General features: G+C 31.3%; 2 protein-coding genes across 2 annotated transcripts; both read right to left on the bottom strand.

Annotated features, from left to right (window-relative positions):
- Positions 1 to 1,308: 1,308 nt before the first annotated feature.
- Positions 1,309 to 5,092, bottom strand: LOC114421086 (F-box protein SKIP8-like). The gene is made up of 3 exons (XM_028386880.1): positions 4,364 to 5,092; positions 2,954 to 3,147; positions 1,309 to 2,147 (listed from the first exon to the last, which is right to left on the bottom strand). Exons 1-3 carry the CDS (start codon positions 4,772 to 4,774, stop codon positions 1,898 to 1,900), a joined length of 855 nt encoding a protein of 284 aa, XP_028242681.1. The 5' UTR covers positions 4,775 to 5,092; the 3' UTR covers positions 1,309 to 1,897.
- Positions 5,093 to 9,182: 4,090 nt separating this feature from the next.
- On the bottom strand, positions 9,183 to 17,550 carry LOC114421085 (probable inactive ATP-dependent zinc metalloprotease FTSHI 1, chloroplastic). The gene is made up of 15 exons (XM_028386879.1): positions 16,748 to 17,550; positions 16,569 to 16,656; positions 15,628 to 16,062; positions 15,468 to 15,521; positions 15,262 to 15,327; positions 14,436 to 14,531; positions 13,900 to 14,028; positions 13,224 to 13,276; positions 12,152 to 12,347; positions 11,473 to 11,587; positions 11,134 to 11,408; positions 10,410 to 10,493; positions 10,212 to 10,324; positions 9,872 to 10,121; positions 9,183 to 9,622 (listed from the first exon to the last, which is right to left on the bottom strand). Exons 1-15 carry the CDS (start codon positions 17,389 to 17,391, stop codon positions 9,440 to 9,442), a joined length of 2,781 nt encoding a protein of 926 aa, XP_028242680.1. The 5' UTR covers positions 17,392 to 17,550; the 3' UTR covers positions 9,183 to 9,439.
- Between the last annotated feature and the right edge of the window lie 2,623 nt (positions 17,551 to 20,173).

The following is a 20,173-nucleotide window of genomic DNA, read 5'->3' as shown; positions in this document are numbered from 1 at the left end:
CACAATCTGATTTTGGAAATTAAATTTTTATTTTATTATTATTATTATTATTAATTAAGCAGGTATTATCTTCAAACGTATTCAAGCCTATTGAAAATTTCCATGATTTGCTTTTTATGTGTATAAATTAAAAAGAAAATAGTAAATATAAATTTATAATTATTTAAATTTAAATTCATTAAAATTTTGCATTATAAAATATTTATAAAATAATTTTTTTATTATTTTATAATTTATTATAAATAATTCATTATTAATGAAATTTGTAAGTATTATAAATATCTTTTAAAATTAAACATATTGATGATCAATCTTTTTATGGGGTTATCATCATAAAATAGAATATATCAAATATTATGATTTATTAAAGTAACTTATCATAATATATTTCATATTTATAAATATTTAAATAAATAAAAAGAGTAAAATATAAAATAATTAACTTAACTTTGAAATCATCAAAGATATGAGTATAGTTTTATAGCATGTAATCAATAATAATTCTTAAAATAATCATAACAATAACGTGAGTAAATTTTACATTTATATAATTTCTCACTCACATAATCAATATGAAGTAATGAGTAAAAACATAACAATAATTGTTCTTAAAATAATCATAATAATGTGTGTTGTTTTATTTATTTGACTTATTAATAATATTGTTTTTTTTTTGTCTTTGTAGATAAAATTAATGATGATGTTGAGAGAAAAAAGGAAGTTGTTATTTTTTATGACATTTAAATTTCAATTATCTTAATGTTGAATGTTTATTTTGAAGACTTCAATCACTTTAAGATTGAATGTTTGTATTTGATTTAGTTTAATTTTTATATTGAATTTTATTTTAAGTTGTTTGGAATAATTTTTTTTTTTACAAAAAAAAAAGGCAGAAAAGTGGATCAGCTTGTATAACCCACCAACTCATGGTGGACCAGGCCGAACTGACATTTTGTTAGTCCACACAAAAATAGGTCAAGCTGGACTAACCCACTTTTAATTCAACCCGCTGCGGACCAGCCCGCATAAGCTGGGCTGGCCCATTTTGACAGCTCTACTTCACAAGGCTCTTCGAAGTATCATTCAAGTTTGGCAGCAGATCTTTTATTTTTATAAAGTCTTGCTAAACATATTCAAGATTTATTATAATTATAATTTAATTCAATTATTATTCGAATTATCCATTAACTATTCTTCTAACAACTTACCAAAAAATTTATAACATAACAAATTAACTCTATTCAATATTTCTTAGACCCTGATTTTACTTGATTATATTGTTTCAAAGAATAATGTCACACAATCTGATTTTGGAAATTTTCCGAAGATTCTCAAATTATACTTTGAAACTTTGACCTTTTGACATCCAAGATATGCTGGAGGTTTAAGTAAAAGCAGGCACTTTACACTACCAAATTTTGAATCTCTAATAATCATGCTTTACAATAAAATCATGATTTTGTTAGCATACGATTCAAAATTAAACTCACAGGAAAAAGATGCACACTACTACTAACAAGGATTGATGCACGACAAAAATGGAGAATACTTGTGCATTAGCTCCCTCCCGCCCCGGTCATTGCTCAGCCTTGCTGTTCTCTAAATATTGGAATGCCTGCGAAGTGCGAACGTCTTGTTCCAACGCATCATTCACAGGTAACCCCTTTCTGCCCATCTTTTTGTATTTACTTTAATCCAATTACTGTACTTATAACTCTTTTTTCTGGCACCATAGCGACTTCCTGTCTTATATACAGTATAAAAATGAAACTAAAATGGAAACTGTAAAAGGATCTTCCAAAGAAATCACGAAAATTTCAAGCATCTTGCTTCTGCAAATAAAACCACCTTTTGTAACCAGTTTCAGACATAAACAATGTATCATCATCTCTCACTATTATCCATGCACAATCTGATGGTCCACATCCCCATCCACAGAACTGTGATGATGAACCATATACCACCGTCCATTATGGAACTCATAAATATTGGTCACATTGAATGGCCCTGTATCCATGTCAACATATGTTTTCATGGTAACCCAAGCCATGTCTGTCAAGACGCGAGCACATACATCTCGAACCTGAAAGTTCAATCCTTGCTCCCAGTTGAATACAAGTTGCCAACCCTGCATAACTGCATTGTACCTGTAGCATGGATCATTGTGTTACTGAATGTATAATTGCTCACTAGTACGGCAGAAATTGGATTAAGGTAAAAAAAAAAAGGATAAATAATTTCACAAGCTTGCAAGAATTTTGAAAAGAAATATATATATGGAATAAACAGGACTTTTTTTCCAAGAACAAAAATATTCTATTATATGTTCAAAGTGCTTGTATCTCTGGAGTATCAAGCTCCACACCTCAGTAATGCAAAAACCAGTATTATGGGCCTGAAACTAGTAGTATACTAGAGGATTCAGTCAAAATATCCATGCTAAAAGAACATTAATAGGAATTTGCACTACCATATTGCTCACAAGCTAGATGAGATCTCTCCAGCACAAGGAACACGCCCCACCTTAACAGAACAGAAAAGTAGGAAACGAGAACGGGAAGGGAGGTGGTTCCTACAGGGAACCAAATGAAAAGACCTTTCTTATCCCCAGAAATATCAGTGCTAAGGAGTAAGACTTTGCATAGGTATAACAACATAATAAATCCTCTCATTTCTGTTCTAAATATGAGACCACTGGCCCAGATTTAAATTATCAACAAAAATGAAATTCAATGACCCAAGTCAAATAAAATGCATCCAAGAACTTTTGTAAATTTGATATATGTCAGACCTGATAAACAATCTCTTCAAGTATCACACAGCATATATCATACATGTCACGGCAAAAAATCAACATGAACAGCAAGTCCAAAAATACAAAGATATTCTTGTAAAATAGACAAGTTTATAACAAAAAAGCAGACCAACTTACTCAAGTAACAAAAAATCATACCCGGAAAAGAAACCTGAGGCATGAATGCACTTGACATAATCTGCATTCAGCCAAAAATGACTCATTGCTTGAAGAGACTTATCTCTAACAATGTTGAAGAATTCTGTATTAATATTCACAATTGCTCTTGTTGCAGCATAGTAAGCCTTCCACCCATTAGTGGGTGTGATACTATCTTGCTCCAATGTGAAGTCCTAAAAATGGAAATTCAAAAAGGTTAAAACTGAAGAAACATAGGACAAAATGAGAATGATGGAATTCATCTAAAGAATTCAATGAAAGTAATCATGCATATTCTCAGTTTTAATAGGACAAATTAGAACATATTTATGTCAATTTGCTTTATGCCTTTATCCTACAACATAATCACTTCCCCTGTATTATTTCATCATTCCACTCCTCCTACACTTCAATATTGGACAAAGGAAGAGAAGAAACAGCATTTCTTTTTCCAGATTAAATGGAGGGCAAGTTGAAGTCCCAACGGACCAGCATTATCAATTGTCTATTGCGGAAAATGGGGGAAGTCCATAATCCACTATATCATTATCATATAGTGGTTAGCGTCACAGGAAAATAGTGAAAGTTGCATAACGGTTTCAAATTATGACATATATCAATTATTCAAAATTAAATTGTATGGAAAATGCATAAAAATTGGAAAATATTAAGTCAAAGGGTTCAATTGACTGGAGACTCGCCAAAGATGATAAGAGGATACAGGATCCGTGCCATGACCACAACACCAACCCATAGTAAACAACACTTTTGCTTACATAAAATGTTGATTCAAGGAATTCCACAACACAAATAGTGCTATAGCACCATTATAGCCGATATTTAACAACATTGCAACAGACCAATCCACTTTGCAATGTCATCAAAGGTTTTGTCAAGACAGGTAACGCCTTCATACTTCCAAACAGGCATTAATGGCATTTTCTATTACATAACAATGATGGAAAAGCACTTAAATGAAACTTCAAGAATTTTTCCATCAGCAATTATCCAAACAGATGTGACTACACAAACCCTAATGCCGCTTCTAGCTTTATCTTAAAGCTTTGCATACAAACCTAAGAAACAAATGTCACTGAGATTTTACAACATTAAAAGAAAACTCCTAACATGATTCAATTCACACATTTTCTCGAATAGCAAATTCAAAACATGCAATCAGGGCAAAAAAGGAAATCAACACCAACAAAAAACAAATCAGTGGAAACTCTGCAGCCTTCTTCATGCCTACACTACAAAAACCGCACAAAAGAAAAACCTAAAAAAAAAATTAGAAAATCCTAACAGTCACTCATTCACGATTTTGGGGGTCTATTTAGCATAAGGTAACAAACAACTGAACAATAAAAAGAAGCACGAGAATTAGAATTGAGTAATAGTAATATTGTATACCTTGTGATAAAGGGCCTTCCAAGCATTATCATCATTCGCAGCCTTTCGCATCAACGAATTTGTCATGGAGAGGCGACAGAGACTCGGATAATCCAAGTAACTGAGCGCGTGCGTCGTAATCTCCGGAACCAGTTCCTCCATCATGGACGACCCCATTCGCCGCTCCGTCAAAACCGCCGGCGCCGGAACAGGACTGGGCTCGAGCATTTCAGTGCGGCCGCCGTTGAGGTAGGGAACGGCGGCGGCGTCGGAATTGGAGGTGCAATCGCAGTGATGCTTCCTCGGCGGCGTGAATCTCCGGGGAAGGGAGAAGGAGGATCGGAGGAGAGAGAATAGCGCGAAAAGGAAACAGAGCGCGGTCACGGCGAGGGCAACGAGAAACGGTTCCGACAAGACAGAGAAAATCTCCATTCATAAGTCATCAAAACTCGGCACTCGAAGAACATCAAAACCCTAATTCAATCTCAATGTCTAATATTGCTTGTCATATATTCCTTCCAGTGGAGTGAGTTGTAACGTTGAGTTTTGTTCCCAATTCCCAAACCCTAGTAAAGTTTTGAGGATTTGAAGAGAAAAAGGGTTTGGTTTGGAAGAGAGAGCCAAACCCGTGAGGTGAGGATAGTGGAGTTTTTGCTGCGCTGCTAATCGGACTCGGACTCTGACCCACTCATTCGAAATAACAACGAAAACCCAACCTCTGCTCTCTCTCTCTCTCTCGTTAATGTTATTGCTCCGTTGGTCAAATATTCAATTTCAAAGGAGCAACGTCATCGTGTAATAAAAATAATTACTCTCAAAACAATTATTCCTATGTATATATTTCTTATTCTTATATTATCCTTCAATATATTTATAACAATAAATAAAATGGATACGGCTTGTGATAACTTTTTTTTCTCTTGTTTAAAAGATACTTACATCCATATATAATTATCTTCGTAAATAAATTCATATTATTACTTGAGGATAAAAAGAAAAAAAAATGTAAAATAAAAATAAATTTGATGTAATAAACAACTTATCCAAATCATACTTTAGGAATAATCGACTTATTTTAATTTATTCGCGTAACTTCTCACACTACTTTATTTAATGAACCCCTGAATAATATATCACGAAATAATGATTATAGATAATTAGTGTATTTCAAATTCTAATTTTTGTTACTTAATTATGAATTTTATCTTTTAAAATAATTAATCCTAACTCTAATATTGTTATACTTATTTTCAATTTAAATATTTTAATTTTTTTGATTAAAACAGTAATTACAATTATTTTAGAATTTTAAAATCAAATATGTTCTGAAATTCGAATTAATTATAAAAATTTATGACATGAAATATTTTTAATAAATAATTATCAAAAAAAAGGAAAAAAAAAACTCAATTCCCCTTTGATCAGTTTGTAGATCTGTCTGCTAATGAGCATTTTTTTTTTTTACAAAATACACTACTGAATATTCTCTCTTCTTGTTACTACTATTCATTTGTATATTATTTTTGTTTCTTTTTCTCATCTATGTTGTTTTTATCTCTTTTTTTTAGGTTCTAACACGCCTCACACGTATTGAGTGCAAGAGTTTAAATATTCCCTCTTCCTATTACTATTATTAATTTGTATATTATTTTTTAATATTTATTAATCTTCTCCAAAATTTAGTCCAACCACTTCGCCAGCAAAACTAATTACTCATTATCCCAACAATAGATAAATAATCGCACTCTATTTTTCCTCCATCGTAAGTGCATATTACCTCCCACATAACCACATATCACCTCCCGTTAAACATGACAGTTTCTTTTTAATTTTCTCTCCCTTTTAATTTAATTATTTTCTCTTTCTTTCATAAAAAAAATTATTATATAACTTTTTTCTCAATAACAACTCCCACATTTCATCACGCAGAACTCTCATTTTTTATTCATCTTTCATCTCATAAAATTGGAATTGAATAACAGTATTATTATATTTGTTATTTTTTTTTCATTCATTTCTATTTTTATCTAATGAATTTTATTGTTTCTAACATTACTTTATTGTATTGATATAGGTGTAATCATGCACATTTAACTTAAGGGATTAATTTTTTAATATAGATATGTTTTTAGGAGCCTTTTGTTTTTATTTTTTTGTTATTTATTTTTAAAGCATTTTGTCCGATGTGAGTACACCATCTTTTGAGAACATTTTTATTTGGTTTTATTGTGGTTGGGTTAAGCATGGCAGCTACTTCAACTTTAATCTCTTTCTTCAACTTTTTTTTTTGTTTTCATAGTTTCATTGATCTTTTACCTTAGTTCTAATTGAAGGTTAGTTTTTGTGTTTATATGTACAAGTGTACAACTAAAATAATATAGAGAGGTTGGATTAAAATGATAAGCATCCTAAACAATGAAAGAAGTCACATTGAAAAAAATGAGAAATATGTGTAACTCTCTTCTATATTTAAAAAATAAAATAATTTTTTGTGTATTTTGAATTAAACTGAAAGAAAAAAATGTATTTTGATCTGTCAAAGAAGACAAATTTCCTAAAGAATCTTTCAATGAAGACAAAACAACATGAATCTTGATGGGCTATAGAAGAAGAAAATTAAAATTAAAATGATTCATAGAAAGACAAAGGTTTATCATTTTACTCTTTTATTATTAGTTTAATTAATTTTTCTTTTTTACATTCTATTTTTGTTTCAAACACCTATATTTAATATCAAATAGCATCAAAACTAGTATCTCATTACTTGCTTTGACTTATTGGGTTTTTGCTAAGCTAAGGTTAGAATTGCACCATTTTCTTACTGGGGGCACTTGCATTTACTCTTCTAATCTCATTGTTACTTTTGGTGACCAAGTTTAGGCGTGCACCACTGTCTATGTTACTCACTACTGAGATCTTTTTCCCTTAAGAACAAATATAAGGTTGTTTCTCATACACCAGAGGTGAAGCTTTTGCTCAAATGATGGATTTAGTATGGATTGATCGATTGTCGAATGCACATAACTTGTAAAGGTAAGATGATTGATTGAGAAGCCTTTTGTTACTTTTAGAGAATGAACTTCCTAGATGTTTTTGTTAAATTCTTGCAATTTTCACACAAATCACAACCCCATTTTAATTAGGATGGGAGGAATCCCCCAAGAGAAAAGGCCTAGGCCGTTTCGCGTTCCGGCAACTTCAACTGTACATAAGGATTGCATAGGTGTTGTGTAAGTTTGAAGTTTTTATATTACTATTAATAGTGTTGTTTCTTGTCTCAATCGTTTAAATTCATGATTGTACTTTCATAGATATAGTTTCCTCTTATGACAAAGTTTCGGTTCTTTAGAGACTAACCGCGTGATAAGGATATTTATACGACTTAGTTGTATGTAGTTTCGTGATTTTGTTTGATTTGTGCATCTAACATGTCTTTGATAGTTTTTTTTTTTTTTTTTTTTGGGGGGGGGGGGGGGGGGGGGGGGGAGGGGGTGGGTGCTTGAGAGCTTATTGGTATATAATTGTCTAAGATTGCATTTGTAAAAATCATTATGTTAGTATTTTTTTTATTTTTTATCTATTCACTAGTAATGATTGATGTATTCTGTAACTAGGTTTTGCATGGGGTATAAGGGATTGCAGATAAACGTTATGTGTTTGGCTATATGTTGGCATAACTCCAATCCATGTTTGCAACATTGAATGTTCCATATTTCAACATATTTGGTTTTTATCATTGCACCTTATGTCAAATCTATTCTAAAATTATTTATGCTCAAACAAGGCTTTGGTCCAGGTCAATTGCATATGCTAACGAGACTGGTGTCAATTTAGTGTCTTTCTCTGTTATGATAAAATAATGAGAGCATAGTCTAAGGTGGTACTGGTAGCATTTTGAATCAAAGGTTGAACATAACTTTGTTGCACTTTTATGGATGTACTTTGTAGTTGTTATATTGGTCCAGGTCCGGAATTCCTTTGATTTTAACTTTATATTAATATTATTTTTATAAAATTTTAAGACATGGGAAAGTGTTCCCATTTTAAGATAAGGAAATGCTTGAAGCTCAAAATATATATATAAGGCTTATACTTATTTCACTTTAAGACAAGTAGAGGTTACTAAAAATATATATTATATATTTTTTGAAGCGGTTATCTGAAAATATATTACTTGAATTTTAATTTATTTGAACTACTATTATTTACTATGTTTGAACTTGAAAATAGTGATGATAACATTAAATTCTTTGTTTGACTTCGAAATTTAAATTGATATTACTTAACTATTTGTTAACTAGTTAATTGATTAGTTTTTCACTTTTCTTCATTTTTTAACGGGAATTTTTTTTTATTTACCAAAATATTCATTTTTTAGTAATGTTATATATTTCTAAATATTTTTAATGTTTTATAATAAATTAATAAATAAAAAGGTAAATATATTTAATGTCTTAAAAACAAAAGGCATTCAATAATATAGAACAAGCAGAATGGGTAGTAGTAAGATATTAGAGGAAGAATTAAAACATTTTCACAATCCACAATGAACTTTACGAAGTGTTGAAACATTAGTTAATTAATCCTTTTGGTGTGATATATGATTGCTTCCATAACCCCTATCTAAGTTAATTTTCTTACGATTGATTGCTTTGTGATATATGAATCCTTGTTTGATAAAGAAAAAGAGTACATTGTAATTTTCAGTTTGAAATTTGCTATCATTTAGACAATGAAATGTAATTTCCTCTTGATTTTAATTTTTTAAAAAAAACCGAAACATTGATCTTTCTATAACACCTCCCCTCATATTCTTCCGCGCAAACATACCACGAGCACGAAGCATGAACAGCACAAAGTAAATTATGTCAATTTTCAAGACAAAGTATCTCGTTTTCGTTGAGAAAATGGAAAAGAAATAGGTCTCTAGAACATGTTATAATTCATACAAATTGCATGATCAAAATTTATGGCTCAACAAAATGAAGCTTCGAAGTAGCCCTTCATGCATATATATCCTTGGAATTTGGAGGGGACCTTGCCGAAGTGCAGCTCCCAAAACTGAAACACTGATTTAGATGAGGATAGAGAAATAACTCACATGGTTTCTTCGTTTGATTGAATTTTTAAGGCATACTCCAAATCATGCACTTGTTCTCTGGTGAATGGAAGGTTACCAGCATATTCCTCTTCCAAAAGATATATAGGTGTTTGTGGAGGGTATTTGTTCAGAATGAACTCTATTTCCTCACCACTGATCTCCTTCTGATCGAGAAGAACCTGCAATGCCCAATTCATAAGGGGTCAAAGTGATCAATCGCCACAGAATGCTAAATGGATCAGTTTGACTGCAATGGTGTTAAGTTGGTATATCTGCCATTTTGAGATGTTTGCAGATGTTGTATCCCAGTTACAGAAATAAGCTTGACCCCACTCATAAAGTTCTTTTTTTAAACTTTTGGTTATAGAGCTCATTCATAACAATTCACAAAGTAATATAACTCATTTTAAAATCTCACTCCAAGTTACCTTAATAGTTTTGAGCAAAGCAGCATGGTGCCTCCTAAGGAGAGACACCGTCTTTCTGTACATGTCCCGTATCAACTCTTCAGTCCTTTGTGCAACTTGATCATCCATCTTAAAATTTAGTGGGGGTTCGATCAAGTTGTAGTCATCATAAAGAGACCCTTCAAAATCCAGCCTTGGACCAACAAATTTAACTGACTTCCTCCAAGGTGGTGGTTCACCATGTATGACCATTGGATTCTCCAAATTCCATCTGCAAGTAGAGAAGGGAAAAAGGAGCTAATGTAGCACGAGAAAATAAGCAGAAACTTAAATGTATAAAAATACAAATAATCATGCTAACATGGTTAATATTTTGCGTGCAAGCCAGGATGCATCTGCAAGGTAATCAACTGAGGCTTTTGATGTGTCACGTCCATAGATGACCTCCTCAGCAGCTCTACCTCCAAGCAGAACCTGTTTAGGCGACAAAGGCTCAAACTGAAAGAAAATAATTTGAACAACAAAAAGGAAACTAATATACTCGAGTACATTTACATACCTGAAGCCGATGAAGCAATTGAGGTCGACGTTCAAACATATATGATTCATCATCAAGTCGATGAAATACCAATTGAGACAATGTCTGCCAGATGTCAGCAATCTTTGTGAGTAAAAATTATAGAAACAAACAGCCTTAAATAGCATATTTTTAAGTAAAAACCAACAAACTGGGAATTGTATCATGGATAGAATACGGTAGCCTTATACATATGGAAATAAAGTAGCATATATTTCAGATATCTCCATACAGATATTTCTTCCACTTCATTTCTATCTAGAGCTACATTTTCTACCAACACCTTGATTGTGACATCTTTTAAGTGTGTGTTTGGTAATGAAGAAATAAGAGAGAAAGGGAGAGAAAATTCTAAAATTTTGTGTGGGTCCCACTTCTCTTTCTCTCTACTTTAATTTGAATATTTCTCCACACTTCTCTTCTATTCTTTTCTCTTATAGACAACCAAAATCGCCCTAAACAAATTCTAGCTCTATACACAGTTATTTGTTCTCCTTTCTAATTCACATTCTTGAATTTTAATACTTTTCTGTACCAGATTCTCCCATGTTACCATAGTGAACCTGTGTCGCAGATGTATCAGATATATTTTATAAATTTTCCAACTTGTACTGCCAATACCTCAAATGTGAGAATAGGAAAAGATTGACAGAATACTTCTAGAAGATAGTAGAGGATAATATAGTGAAGGAAGCTGAACAAGGACCTGACCACGAGGTACTATTGAGATGCGATCACAGCATTCAACTTTTGCATGCTCATATCGCCGAAGCAGATGAGAAGTTAATGCAAGTCCCAATTCAGTAGTAGCTCTACGACATTGCCCTTGGTAACCTAATTCTATTCCAACACGTTTAGGTCCAACTGTAAGTCTGTCAACTGCATCATCCATATCTGACTGAAGAATTGAGTTGTGCTGTTTCCTAACAGCCACAAGAGCTGCCTCTTGGACCAATTGAGCCAATCTCGCTCCAGACCATCCTGAAATTAAGATGTTTTCAGATATCAGAATGAAAAATTCAATAAGCAAAACATGAGGTCATACCAGGTAGGTTCTGTGCATAGCTGGATAAATCGACAGACTCTGACATTTTTACTTTACTAGAATGGATTTTCAAAATATCATGTCTTCCTTTGGCACTAGGTGGGCGAATCCTGATCTACAGAAGAAAAATTCAACAAACATTAACAGTATATTACCGTGAAACTTGAAAGATCTACATAAACCATCAAATATAATAAAGAAAACTTATGAAAGTGGTGGACAGGTATGCCACTGTTTGCACCAGAAGATTGTGTTTTAAACAAAGCATTTAATAGCAAAACCAAAAGTGTTTAGTGTGTGTTTGATTGTGTTTTTTATTTTTATTTTATAAAACAATTTTCAAAACTAGCTTTTAGATAGTAGAAGTGGGGAAAGAAGATAAGAGTGCAAGGAAGAATAGGAGTAATAGAAAACTGAGTAAAAAATCAAAAATAACTCAGATGTTCTTTTTATTTATTTATTTAAAATTAAAAAAGAGATATTGTTTTTAAAAACTACACTCATTAAACAAGTTTTTTTGTTCTTTTGTTTTTAAAAACAGAGAACAGTTTCAAAACAGGAAATAAACAAACCCTTATACTCATTCTCTCTCAATTTGCTCCTATCCTATATAAACAAAATACTTTACCCTGAACCAAAAGTGAGAAAAAATTAACTAACTTAGAGGTCTGAAAGCAACCTTTCGATCGAAGCGACCTGGACGAAGAAGTGCTGGATCTAACAAATCCTTACGATTTGTGGCAGCTAGAAATATGACACCCTTTCCAGTATCAAAACCATCAAGCTCTATCAACAATTGGTTCAATGTAGTTTCCCTTTCCTGGGTGGCTGCATTATACAGGTGATCTGTGTTCTCCTTGAAAATACCTTGGCGCCTAATCAGGCATATAGATTTTACAATCAGGTAGGGTGAATGCTTAGAGGTCTTGGCAAGTCAACTGACAGATGTAGCCAAGCAACATAACCAGCTTGGTAATTATTTTGATAGTAAGATCCATTTGTGTAAGAAAGCATTAAAAAAAGAAAAAGATTTTATGATATAACTTTTTCAGAAGCACTGAAATATCTTCTTTTAAGTTTTTGCTCTCTTTTTTTTTTTCAAAAAAAAAAAATTAATAATTATAAATTTTTAAAAGTCTTTTTCAATTAGATAGTGCTTTTCTTTAAAATAAAAAAACCCCAAACAAACATGCCCTTAGTTCCACATAATGAAATTCCATTATTCAAGAACCAAATAGAAACAATCACTAATAATGAACTAAAGTGAACTTCCCAGAAGCATCCCATGCCCATCAATAATTACGGTAATGCATGATAAAAAAAATATGGTAATGCCTGTAAGCATGGACTTAAAAATATTACAACAAAACAAACCTAATGTCACATCCCCTTATGCATTCTCATTTGTAAGAACATCTTATGTGAGAATCAATACCTAGATTAAACCAACCAATTGATCAACAATGCATGCAATAATAGTGGCACTAACAATTACTTAATATACAGACTTATCAGGAAGCTCACAAGTCATAATGGACCAATGGGTTCAATATATAGTTAGATGTTCCATTATGATTCTAGTCCTGCTAAATTACTTACTGACATTTCATTTGGTTCAAGGTTGTAAAATATGGACATTATAAATTCATTCTCTCTATCAAAAAAGTGAACACACCATGGACACAAACAATCCACAACTTTATACAATCTGTCAAGTTACAAACTCATAACATCAATCCATATAGCCTTACCTAGTAGCCAACGCATCAATTTCATCTATGAATACAACTGATGGTTTGTTTACCTGCAAAGAGAAACAAACATTTGAGACCCACCAATCACTAGCTCTCAAAAGCAAAGAAACATGAAATTCTACAACCAATATTTAAAAAATTTAATGTAGAAAAAGAAGCTTTATACTCAGTCATATCTTATGTTGAACAGTATCTTGGTTCCTCATGACACAGCATCTACCCACTTTTTGCAACAAGCAAAGCAGAGGTAATGAATTTACCATACAAAACACAAGAAGTAAACTTAATGAATATTCTTAACATAAAAGTTGACTAACTTTCATTAAGCTATTGCTGTCCTGATCAAACAAATGAACAATATATAAAAGACAAAACAGTTGAAAATTTTCATATCAATCCAAGGTCCTTGAAATGTTGAACAGATTTGATTGAACAAAGCTAAAAGCATGAATATGAACTGTTTCATCAAGTGATCAATACCCTTAACTGGTCACCTTGGGATTCACATAAACAGAAGGACCGTGTGACCAAAAACATGCAATGCTTTTTAATATTTAAGTTCACCTTACATCATGTGGAGGAACATGAAAGCGGGAATCAAGAAACCGAAAAAATCAGCATCAATACATTATTTTAAAATGAAATATCAGAAAAAAAATATAAGTAGAATCACCTTGGCTCTCTTAAATAAATCCCTAATACGTGCAGAACCAACACCAACTAAAACTTCCACAAATTCTGATCCGGCCATTTGGTAAAATGGAACGCCAGCTTCACCAGCAATAGCCTTGGCTACCAAGGTCTGCAAAAGCATGATAGAACTTAAACATACGCCAAACAACACAGACTCTTAGGGAGCATTTGGTATGCAAAATCTTTTTTCATCCCCGGGAATCATGTTTTTTGGAAATGTTATAAATATGTCTGGTATGTCTAAGATATTTTCGAGAATGAGAAACATAATTATAACGAAACTTCCCCCTTTCACGGGAATCTTGGATTCCCACTCGTTCCCATGGAAATGTTTTAATGGGAAATTAATTAATAAAACAATTCTTGGGAATCTTAGATTCCTAGGAATGATTTTTAAAATATTTATACCAAACATAGGAATTTAACATTCCGAATCTAAGATTCCTGAGAAACTTAAAAGAATCCCCCTACCAACAGCCCCTTACATGAGATATTACAGGAGAACAAGTATCTGACCTTGCCACATCCAGGAGGGCCCTCAAGAAGAACACCATGTGGAGGTTTGATCCCCATTTTATCAAACAACTCGGGATTTTTTAGGTATCTCACCAACTAAACAAGATCATAAATAACTTTCATAAGTTTTCATCCAATACAGTAAACTAAGCAGAGACAATTAAAATAAGGCATAAGAATAGAATGCATAAAATAAAAATAAATAGAAATTAGAAGAGAGATGCACATTAATGGTGAGGGAAAATTAAGGAACTAACTGCTAAGAAGGATTAAGTTATATTATTCAAAATAATTGAAGGAAAAATTGGTTAATAGTTCATGTAAATTACAGGCCTAATTTCTCCATTGTATTCTTTATGCAGTTGCTTGTGCATTAATGCGTTATGGCCTTATGGGCTGATTGTAGTTGTGCACAGCTGCATATCAAGTTGAAAGTATTTGTGGGCTGCTGTGTCAGCCAGAAAGGTAAAATGAGATGTTTTCTTGCTCTAGAAGAATCAAATGAGCTAACGGGCTGATAGTAAATGGCCAATGGCCTGCTGTGAAGGTCTCTAACATGAAACAAAATAATGGCCTATTAGGAGATCATTCTGCAAACAAAAATTGGAGGTTCAAATAAAATAGTGGAGACCAAGTTGAAACTAGAAATGCTCTTATACATAAAATCATTAAAATAGCCCTCAAACAAGGAGTAAAGTATTTGTGGGCTGCTGTTTCAGCCAGAAAGGTAAAATGAGATGTTTTATTGTTGTCTTACAGCTAATGGCCTCAGCTTCTGCCCTTTTTTCAAGGGTGACATGGCATCAGTAATGTATAAAAGAATTACCTCTTGAAGTTCCTCAACTGCCTCATCAATTCCAGCTACATCACAAAACTTGACTCCAGTTGAACCCTGAAATGATGTTATTCCAAAGCTCACAATAAGCATAAATGAATAAAATTAAAAGAATTTAAGACTAGAAAACTAGAAATAGCATTAAATTAAAAGATTTTAAGCATAGAGACTAAAATAAATGTAGGTTGTTAACACACATCAACACGAGCTTCAGCTTTAGATCGTGAGAAGTCTATTCCCTGCCAAAGATCCTGTATATCAAAGAAACATCCCTTAGAGAGTACTAATCAAGCAAATCCAAGGAACAAAACTGGCTCAATGATTCATGCATAATAAGTGGATCACTTAGTCACGTACCCACTTCCTAAAGTTTTTAGGTCTTCTTGAAAGGGTGAAGCGAACAAGAAGGACCATAGTCAAAACTACAATCATAATTGGTTTCAATGCCTCAAGGCTAGCAGAAAATCCACCAAAAGTGTAAATCTCAGATATCTTAGACAAAATGCCACCATCACTGAAAAAATCAACAATATTATCCCAAATCTTCTCCAAAATTGCTAGGGTGAGACCAAGAAAAAGCTTGAGGAACGGTTTGGCTATAGGCCACACAACATAGACAGCCATCACAGCTACAAGACTGGTTGCAGCAAAAAATGCTGATGCAAGGAAGCCACCAGCTATAACTGCTGCTACAGCCACGCAGCCTGTCACCACTGCAAGCTCAACCACTACTCTACTAGATATGGAAGTTGCAACTGGATGAGGGTACTCCGGTGTTTTCCCCACCCAAGACTGCAACAAAATAATTTCACAGTTAAAAGAACAATGATACTATGATCACCCACAAAAGTATCTATCTCATTCATGCATCTTGCCAAATGACTTAAACTCTGAATCCCTGACTACGAACTATGTATAAGAGCATACTTAGAAAAATGAAAACAAAACTTAAAACAAGCAACACTAATTGACTTTCCCCTCTTAGCACTAACACTACCTAATACAATCAAAAGGTTAAACTATTCATTTGCTCCCTATAGTTGTTCTTTTTAAAGTTTGTCTCTATATGAGAAAATTATAAGTTTTAGTCCCCACACAGTTTTTTTAGTAACGGTTTATCACTGCCAAAAAAATTTGGTAGCAGTTTATATCGCCAGAAACTCTTCTGTGACGTTAGCAACAAGGACCAAAACTTATGCATTATGTAGGAACTAAAACTTAAAATGGAGACAATTATAGAGACCAAATGAATAGTTTAACCTAATCAAAATTATTCACACGTGAACAAGATTAATAACCATAGTATGGCTCCTCTCGATCTCATATCGTGGTCCAGTGTAGTCAGCCATGATTGCTTGAGCTTCCCCATTACCCAGCCTGAGAACCCTGCTCAAAATCACACACACAACCACAATTTATCACAACACCACATTGCACAGCGCATAATAACTAACAAGAAAGTTACATTTTCTGTTACCATTTGGTTGTGTGCAAGCTTTTATCACCAGGAATTTCCTTCAACTCCACAACAAAATCCCTATAAAGACCTCCACCTCCCTTTGAAGTTATCAACTTGATTTTGTCTTTGCTCAAAGCCTTCCTGAACTCCTCAATGCTCATTTTGGGCAACTCGTTTACATTTCTGTTAAACTCTTCTTCCTCCGACAACTCTGTGCCAAAAAGTTGCTCAGGCACGTAAAGTTTCCCTCTATACTCCTTCAACAAGTCTTTCAAATACACAGAATCTCTCTCTCCCGAAGCCTCACTCACATTCTCACTCTTGCTCTGAGGCTTCGTTGATTTCAACCTCTTGAGCACATCTAAAATACCCGCATTGGATAATTTTCTCAAATTCTCCTTTTCTTTCAAAGTATATAACTTGTCGCCGATTAGATACTTGGGTTGCACTTGGCTCGGGTTTTCCTTCAGAACCCGGCTCACGAAATCGTCCGAACCGGGTTCGTTAGTCGCGGAAGAGGATTTGCAGAGCACTGTGGGTGACCTTCGTAGGAGAAGAAGTTGGGTCGGAACGTGCCTCGGAGTTCGCTTCGGAGTTCCATAGCGGTGGGGGGAGTGAGATTTGGTGATGCGAAAGTGGGGCGAGGAGAGAATATTCATCATTCCGGTGAATTCATAAATGGATGCACGGGAAGGGTTTATGAAATTAGGGTTTTGTGCAACATGAGAATGGTAATCTGCAACTGATACTGTTTTTCACCCAATCCGATAATGCTTCGTCTCTACTTGTCTTATTTCTACTTCTAGTTCAGATAAAAAGCGGAAGAGAAGCTCCGGTTGCTTTTATACTAGTACTATTTCTTATTTAATACAATAGTAATTTCATAATTTAGGGCCAGTTTGAATTTTTTTATTTTTAAATACCATTTTAAAAATAAAACTTTGACCAAATGGAGTTGAAACATTTTTATCTTTAGGTGTAATTAAATTATATTTTTAACAATTTTATTCAGCATTATCTAAAATAATGTAAATAAATAAATTTATCGTTTTCTAAATATCATATTAAATATAATTACATTAAATCCAGTAAAGAAAGTAATTATATTCTTAATTCAACATATGCTATTTTAAGAAATATTAAATATATTTAAAATTTATCATGATTTATTTTTTTTCAAAGTAATACATTAATGAAATAATAAATTCAAAATAAAATTAATAAATATAAATTTATAATTATTTACATTAATATTTATTAAACATTTGCTTTGAAGAAGTTTATTTAGATATACGTAAATAATTTAAATGCATAAAATATTTAAAAATTCATTGTAAATTAAATTTTATGTATGGAGTATTTCTTTAAAAAATTAAACATAATAATTGTCACTTTTATCGTGAGTTTATCATTTAAAAATAAAATATATTAAATATTATAATTTATTCAAATAATTTATCAAATATTTTCTTATAATCAATATATTTCATATTTATTAATATTTAGATAAGAGAAAAATATAAAATAAATAACCTAACTCTAAAATTATTAAAAATATGAGTATAGTTTTATAGCATAAAAATGATTCTTAAAAAAATATAATAATAGAATGAATAATTTTACACTTATATAAATTTTTACTTGTATAATTAATATGAAGTAAGGGAGATAAAAAGTATGATAAAAAAATTATTTTAAATATTTTAGCATGTTATATTTATTAGTTGTATGAAAAAATAATATGCCAAATTGTATAAGAAAGATCATTAATGTAAGTTATTTAACCTTCCAACAATGTTATATCAAACTGATTCAAATCAATGATTATTATAAATTTTAGGTTTTGATGAACGGTTAAGTTTGAAATTTAAATTGTTTTGTCAAATTAAAGAAAATTATAAAGTGTAAGCTTTTATCCAAATGTCGTATAAGTTTCAAGGGAAGTTTACTTATACGATTAGACTTTCCACTTGTGTTGCACGGTTTATTTAAATTATATACTCATTTTAAATATTTTATTTAGTTTTTTTAAATATTTTTATAGATAAATTTAAAATTGTTAAAATATTTAGTAATATATTAAATATAACTACATTACAATTTAAGGGATGATTAATTAAAATTTTAATTGAACCTATGTTATCTTTAAAAATATTTAGTCTATTGAAATCTACCATGATTTTTTTTAAGAAAAAATTTACTATGATTGATTTTTTCTCTAAGTAATAATAGTCATGCAATACTTATATAAAACATAGAAATTCAAAAATAATGTAAATATGATTGTATAATTATTTAAATTTGAGTGTTTCTTTTTTGTCTATTAATATTATGTTCACATGTGCTCATTTTTATTTTTTAATTAATTTTAAAATGTATTTATCATAAATATAAAAAAATTATATTAAATTTATTGAAATAGTATATTTTTTATTATTAAAAAACTACGCCTGTTAATTAGTTTAAAATTACATTTTTAATCCATATATTAATTTCAATTTTGTTGAAGTTAACCTGTTATTATAACAAAATTTATTATAACTTCAGTTTTAGTGTAAGTAGGTTTTTCATTGTTTTTTTACACAAAGGCTTTTTTATTGTTAGAATATATTTATTATTATTATTATTTAAAAAATATCTATTAAATTTATAAAATAATCCATCTGTAATAAATATTAAACATAGTTTTGGTTGAAAACTAAGCACTGGTAAGAAAAAACTATACTAATAATATTTAAGAATTTTCTATCAATCTGTAAAAAAAGAATTTTTATCAACAAAAAATATATTAAGAATTATAAAAGTAAAAATAACCATTAGTAAAATATAAAATAAATCAATACTTCGTATATGAAAATTAAAATTAAATGTAGGTACAGTTTTTTTCGTTGAAAACCATTAAATAAAATAAAGCATTTCAGTGAACATGAAAGAATAACATAATCTAATGTTTGAGGTTTGCTCATAAATATATTTTCTATTCAGAAATAACGCATAAAAATAATTATTTACTGTGTTATTGAGTGCATTAGATTGTTATAAAAACAAAATAATTAATAATGATTGAGAATATTTAAATGATTATAAAAGTAAAATAGCCATTGGGTTAAAACTAAAATAATTAAGAAACATTTCATATATAAATTAAAATTAAATTAAAGTGCTTAATTTTTTGTTGAAAATTCAAATTCCTATTATAAGTGAGACCAACCAAATTGTTTAAACCTGAAAAAAAAAAAGTCTAACAAAACAGGAAGAAATACATGTAAAAAGAATACACGATAAAAAATGCAAGATGTTTTTCTCTTCACCTACCTTGATGTTTGTCTGTTCTCTCTCTTTGGATCAAAGTCAGCTTTTTTATCTTTGCTTTCTTTTTCTCTCTTACTCTACTGGTTTAATATTTTGTTGTCTATGTTGAGATCAAACATTATGGTAGAATCT

The sequence above is a fragment of the Glycine soja genome, chromosome 8 (genome assembly GCF_004193775.1).
Source record: "Glycine soja cultivar W05 chromosome 8, ASM419377v2, whole genome shotgun sequence".
In the NCBI taxonomy this organism is placed as follows: Eukaryota; Viridiplantae; Streptophyta; class Magnoliopsida; order Fabales; family Fabaceae; genus Glycine; species Glycine soja.
Note: the sequence above shows the minus strand (reverse complement) of the source record. Positions and strands in the feature narration are given on the sequence as shown.

Excerpts from the sequence above, each read along its gene's own strand:
- LOC114421086 (XM_028386880.1), bottom strand. The coding sequence starts at position 4,774 with ATGGAGATTTTCTCTGTCTTGTCGGAACCGTTTCTCGTTGCCCTCGCC. Across the intron at positions 3,148-4,363 it reads GGAAGGCCCTTTATCACAAG|GACTTCACATTGGAGCAAGA; the intron begins GTATACAATATT and ends TTCCATTTTTAG. Across the intron at positions 2,148-2,953 it reads GCCTCAGGTTTCTTTTCCGG|GTACAATGCAGTTATGCAGG; the intron begins GTATGATTTTTT and ends TCCATGCTACAG.
- LOC114421085 (XM_028386879.1), bottom strand. The coding sequence starts at position 17,391 with ATGATGAATATTCTCTCCTCGCCCCACTTTCGCATCACCAAATCTCAC. Across the intron at positions 15,522-15,627 it reads CTAAAAACTTTAGGAAGTGG|GATCTTTGGCAGGGAATAGA; the intron begins GTACGTGACTAA and ends TTTGATATACAG. Across the intron at positions 15,328-15,467 it reads AAGCTGAAGCTCGTGTTGAT|GGTTCAACTGGAGTCAAGTT; the intron begins GTGTGTTAACAA and ends ACATCATTTCAG.